Raw genomic sequence first — 6,552 nt, forward strand, 5'->3', positions numbered from 1 at the left:
AGGCGTAGTGTTTCTGTAGGTGTTTCTGATGAATCGCGTGCGTTAACGCGTTGATGTTCACAGCCTTAGTTTTTATGTAAAGCACTTTGAGTGACATGACTTTTGGAAAAGTGCTTTACAAATTGATTTGATTTGAAATTATTTTTAAAGTTTTTTTTACTTTTTAGCCGTTGTTTCTCTATCTCAGTGATAAATACGTCCACATCACAAACTTTTTCTGCAGATCTTGGGAAAGTTTACCAACAGCTTAGATGTGCAGAAATGTTCCCTGGCTCATGTCTAACAGTTTTCTGTCTGTCCCTGTAGCCACCGTCTGGAGTATTTCCAAGACTTCCGCCTGCAGAGCATTATGGGAGAGGATTGGATCCAGCCAGAATCCGATCTGTGGCTGGGAAAGCCATGAGCTTTCAAAACAACAACAAACGCTGCTTCTTTCTCTCCTTTCGTGTTTTCTTTTCACTCATAGATGCAAACTCACCGCAGCAGCAGCGGGGCAAAGCCTTTTGACAGAAAGCAGAGAGCCGCTGTCTTCAGGAATCAGTCATGCGAAACGAGATGACAGGAAAGGTGTCATCTGTCTGTCACTCACATCAGATACACACATCACATGCTGCTGGACATCAGCTCCGCCGGCCCGAGCAAAGTGTGGCCTGCAGCGCTGACGGGCTCGCAAGCTCCGTTTGACATTCAGCTCCCCTCCTGCTCGGTTCAGACGTTTCCTTTGATTCTTTAGCCCGATTCAACAAAAACACTCGCACAAGCAGCTCATGTAAAATCGTTTTTGCAATAACTCCTCCCTTTCTCGTAGATCCACACTATGAAATAATCTGTCCAAAGCTCCTTTCTGCTTTGATGATTCCACTCAGTTTCTGTCCAGAGATTCTGCTTTGTGATTTTATTCCTATGACATTCACACGTATAAGCAGCAAATCATGTCTCACTGCTTAAACATTTTAAATATTTTTTTTATTTTCCGTTTGTATTAAATTGAATTTAAAATGAAAGTTGTATGTGAATGATATTTTACTGTTGATTTTCCTTGTCAGTTTTACTGTGATTGTAAGGAATTAAGCACAATACAGACAGATCCTTAAATAAGTCTTATAAGGTCTTGAATTTTTTGAACTTATAAAAGCAATAAATTGTCTTAAATTCTGGTGAATGGCTCTTAATTTTTTTTTCGTGTGACTGCGTGTCACTAAAGAAAAGTTCTTGTAGTTTTTTTTTTTTTTTTTTTTTTATGGAGGACATTTAGAAAATGAAGTTAAAATTGCATTTCTGACAATTTCTTAATTCTAATGGTTGTGAAACAGGAACGGATGAAGAAAACACTCTGATCCGCTCCATTCTGATGCATCCGCTTACAGACAAATAGATCGATGAACATCTTTGTTGAACGTCTTGCTAAAAAAAATGGATAAAAAATGTCCTAAAAAATCTCAGAAAATGCCAAATTAGTCAACAGAGTGGGTGTGTTGCTACAAGTTAGCTCAATGCCAAATTATAAAAATCCACAGTAGATTTCAAATTAGCCAAACGAGCAAGCATAATACTAATATTACAGAGTAATATCAAATATTCTAAAAACAAAAAAAAGCATAAAGATGTTAGTTAACTCAAAAAAGGTGACACTGATACAAATCTTTATTGCTAATTTGCTTAAATCAACTCATGCAAACTGAATTCAGGTCAGACGAGTGTAATTAGGTGAATCTGAAATGGATTTACAGCACACAGTGGGAAATAAAAACCTTGTACAGACCTAGAGGACCTGTAGACTGCGTTTGGAAGACTGGACATGTCTGTGACACCCTGTAAGCCATTTTCAATGGAGTTAAAAAAGTGTTAGTAGGTTGAATAGTTTAAAAAGTTATCAAGCTGAAACTTCCGAGCACCAATCTACTAAAAAAGCTGAATATTTTGATAGCTGAATGAGCTGAAGTGAAGGGGGTTGAGGAGCTATGGACGTCCAAAAAGAAAAATGAAAGACCATTGTGTGAATGTTCCACAGCATTCACACAGTGACATCAATCATAATTGATATTGGAAAATACCACAACACACATGATGGAGCAGAAAATGATCAACCATCATTCCTGTCCAATGCGTGGAAACACTTTGGATTGATCAAAGTCATGTGACCATACAGTGTGAAAGTTCTAATAATGATTGTTCTGATGTGGAAAAACAACAGTGGACTGAACTTTATCAAATGAAAACCTGAATGGATTTGACATTCATTCTTGTTTACTTGTTTGTTTGTACACATATTTAATTTATTATCTTGAAGAAATACAAGAATCTTGTGAACTTCACCTGCACTGTTCAGTACCAGATATTTATCTCTGAGGTTGTGCCCAAAATCCCCCCCCAACCCCTAACTAATAAAAAAATATATAGTGTGGGACTACAGAGCCCTGGATTTTAAAGGTAATTCACTACTTTTCTTTAGTTTTACTAAACGTTTTTTCTAATATGACGTCACCAATTTCACAAATTCATAATCAAATCAATACGAGCATTTTATTTATGACTCCACTGAGCTCTGATGGTGACAATTTGGATGGTTTATTTAAAAAATACATTTAAACATGTTTTTTGTTAGAAATTGTTCGACCGCAATGCATTGTGGTCTATATTCACTAATCTAGTGGGCATTAATGCACACTTGTTTTTTGCAAAGACTTGTAGGACATTTCTAGCGCACTCAATTTTGGAATTAGTAGATTCAGACAACACTAGAAAATATTGAACGCACTATATGGTGATTAGCGGGGAATTCGGACGTAGGTTGAGTTAGGGCTGAGTATTGATTATAATTTCCAGAAACGATTCGATTCTATTCCCACGAGCCTGGATCGATTCGATTCTGATTCTTTCGATCCACTCAATTCAGTTTAATTTTGAGTTGATCCAGTTCACATACTGTAAATGTATCAGTGAAATAATGAGATTGTTAATATCATCCAGTGTTACATGGTTTCTCTAAAGGAGAAGTTCTAACTAAAATGTTCAGATCATTAACATTGTAAACATTGTTCTGCTTCTCCTGGAGGACGTTTCAGTTTGGCCACTAGGTGGTGATAGTGCTATAGCATTACACCAGTAGAAGAAAGTATGAGGGAAAAAAATGTGTTTTAGATGACAAATAGTTCCTTTAAAAATATTTCTTTAAAAGAGTTTGTGAAATTTATACCTGTGAGTTTCTAAGGATCTTTATTTAGTCAGCAATATATGTTTAGGTAAATCAAGCGTTAGCATTAGCCGTCCTATGGGAAATTCCATTATAAGTTGGCATCAAACTAGGAGACTTTAGTTTTATGTGCTAACTCGGTTTATATTTTTATTAATCGATTATTGATCTGTTAAGCTTAAATCGATTCAAATCGATCAATAGATTTTATCAACCCAGCCCTAGGTTGAGACACACTGGTGGAAGTTTTGGATGAAGATGTTCTGGATCCATGTTAGATCAGAGAATCTGATCCAAGATCTTTCAAAATGAACCAATATTGACTATTAGATCAGCAACCAAAAGTATGTTATAAATCAAATCGTTGTTAATATGAATCGTTACATTCGTGGTAAATCTGTAGACACCCTGAAATACTTGGAGGTTTGGATCCTCTCTCAGTTTGCTGTTAAAATAATTATCTATTTTTCATCTTCATAGATGTGAAAAGTTGCGTTTGGAATTGAGTGATGACTTCATTCTCCCCCCGCAGAACCAGGAGGCTGGTTGGCTTGCTTTTCCACCTCCCTTTAGAAGAAGTGGAGATCACAGCCCTGTGGATTCTCAGCACACCGAGCAGAGACCGCGGCTTTTGGGGGGGGGGACTCAAATCTGTGTCTTCTGTCGGTGGCTCTGTGAGCCTCGCCTTTACTCTGCTACACATCCTAATGGAGCCAGCGTATTTATCTGAAGCTCTGTTGGTATCACCGAGCAGCAAACTGCTCCTCCAGACCAGGGGGCGGTTGGGGGGGTGATTGATTTTCACGTTGGCTGTGTTGCTCTCCGCTGTGGCAGCCTGAAAGCTCATATTGAGCCCTATCAGCTTTAATTGGCATTCTCGCCTTTGAAATAGGTGCTGTGATTAGGTCTAGAGAGCTGGCCGCTTAAGCCCCCTCCTTATCATTGCCTGAGGTGCCTTGCCACCACAGTCTGCAGAATCCCCCCCCCCACACACACACACAGACACACACATGCAGGGGGTGTCACGCTGTATTCCAGCAGCATGTCTTCTTCTAATAAAATGTGACCTAAACTTGTGTTTCTGGTCACATTCAGACAAAACACAGGATCTTGCTAAAATCTTTGATGAATGATGACTACACACACCCACCTGAGCACAGCCTGAGGACCCACCCCCACCCCCCCGCCTCATCTCCCTGCTAAGATTTAAAGCCGGCTCTCTCTAATTAGTGTGAAGGGATGGGAGCAGACGAGATGCTTCTCCTCTACCTCCAAAGCCCCGGCAGACATGCAAACACGAGCGCGCCTCAACCCCCCCTCACTCAGAAAGAAAAAGAGACCAGCTCGCTCTAAAACATTCAACATTAGCTCAGGGCTTGATTTGCCATGTCAGAAAGTTTCTGGTGATAACCGCAGACCTCGTTCCTTCATTTCTTTTCTCTCACAGAGACGTGGATCTCATTTCCACGAGTTTACAGCGTTTGAGGCTGCGAATGAGGATAAAGCTGTGATGAAAAATAGAAAGCGAGGGATAAAGGGCCGATTACACAACTTAAAGAGGACAAGAGGATGAAAAAATGACAAGTGTAATGTCTTTGTTTTAGAGATGCTGAGTTTGAGCCCCAAATAAAAAATTCATAATGAAAACCGAAACAACACCATAACTATTCCTAACCCTAGCAAGCCATCAGCAAGAGTAGAAAAAGATTGCGTTGGGATTGTGCGATACACAATGCTTGTTTGACTGACCTCCATTACACAATATCACCCAACACATGAATGAGCCTCATGCCAAAGCTGCAGTTGCAGACCCAATTAACTTTTAACAGGAGAACATCATATCAGTGTGATACTACATTTATACAAAAACAAAATCACACAATTAGACAAAGAAAGCCCCAAAAAAGGAGTTTTGTTTCCCTCAAATGGGGCAAATATATGCTGTCACGCCTCTTTTTGGTCTTGGGCTGGGGTGTCAAACTCAATCGCACAAGGGCCCAAAATCCAAAACACACCTTAAGTCGCGGACTGAACAGGATAAACATTTATTGAACACTAAAACTAAATTTTTTAAAACCGTAACTTTTTAACATCATTATGAACTACACATTTAGCATTCCCTGCAATAATGCTAGTGTGAATGCTGTAAGATGAATTTGGCAGCTGAAGATGCTGAAATTGATAGTTAAAAATGCTGAAGCTGATAGCCAGCTAAAATATTAGCTAAATGCCGAATTAGCCTACAAAAACAACTTAGGTTAGCCAAAACAGCTAGCATGTTGCTGAAAAAATAGCCAAACTTCAAAATAGCATGAAAAAAAGCCTAAATGAGCCATAACAGCTAGCGTGGAAATATTAGCTAAACTCCAAAACAGTGTAAAACACTTACAAAAAGCCTAAATTAGTAAAGAGCTAGCATGTAGCTGAATATTTGCTAAACTCCAAAACAGCCTAAAAAGATCATAGAAATCCTAGTCCAAAAAGCTAGCGGAATACCCCTTCTTAAAACTATAAAACCTTAACTTTTTAACAGAATTATGAATAATAACAATGCAGGAATGTTATTCTAGAATAAATCAACTTCAACCTTCAACCTTAAAAATATATTTTGTCAAAATTATACAAGTTAGAAATTGGTGGAAGATAACATCGGGCCCTTGACTTTGACACATGTGGTCTAAGGGGATCTGGGGCATAACATAAAAGTGAACTAAGAAAAATGTGTAACAAAACCACACACAAAAAAAAGATCTCCATAAAAAAATAACACATTTATTTACAAGAAAAACAAACAATAACTGAAATGTGAAGCAAAAGGCTTCAGGGTTAACCAAGGCCAAAATAACAAAAAAAGCCCAACCTATTGGAGTCAGAAGACATTTTATCTGTAAATGAAAGAGAAGAGAAAAAAAAACCTCTCACCTGTCTAGTCTAACAAAAACAGTAGAAAATGTGTTCTAAAGAATATGTCAGTTCACCCCTACAGCTTCACTTAAATTAAGAACACCAAATACTAAACAACATGGAGGGGGACTAAGCAAAACCAATGGGACCAATGGGAGCCACACCCTTCAAGCACCGCACCTGAAAGAAATCAACAAAGACATGCACACGAAAATTCAAAAACACAGAGAAGTCCCACTCTGACAGAAATAAAGTACACAAAACACAGAATAAAACATAAAACAAAAAAGCAAAACCAAATTCAGCCACACGCGTAGCACCCCCTACTCAAAATAAAACTTCTTCCGCCCCAAAAATGCTCCTCTGAGGAGGAGCATATCTAACCTCACACACTGATTGCTAGCCGCATAGTGACGGAGAACTAGCCACACAAACAAAGAGCACAAGCACACAAA

General features: G+C 38.6%; 1 protein-coding gene across 2 annotated transcripts in view; it reads left to right on the forward strand.

Annotated features, from left to right (window-relative positions):
- lg1h4orf33 (linkage group 1 C4orf33 homolog) overlaps positions 1–1,162 on the forward strand; it is a 5,313-nt gene extending 4,151 nt beyond the window's left edge. For both annotated transcript variants that reach the window (XM_024259648.2, XM_024259647.2), the window contains exon 6: positions 307–1,162. In XM_024259648.2, the coding sequence (XP_024115416.1) occupies positions 307–403 (97 nt within the window). In that variant the 3' untranslated portion in view covers positions 404–1,162. The remainder of the gene's footprint in view (positions 1–306) is intronic.
- The last annotated feature ends 5,390 nt before the right edge of the window (positions 1,163–6,552 follow it).

The sequence above is a fragment of the Oryzias melastigma genome, linkage group LG1 (genome assembly GCF_002922805.2).
Source record: "Oryzias melastigma strain HK-1 linkage group LG1, ASM292280v2, whole genome shotgun sequence".
Taxonomy (NCBI): domain Eukaryota; kingdom Metazoa; phylum Chordata; class Actinopteri; order Beloniformes; family Adrianichthyidae; genus Oryzias; species Oryzias melastigma.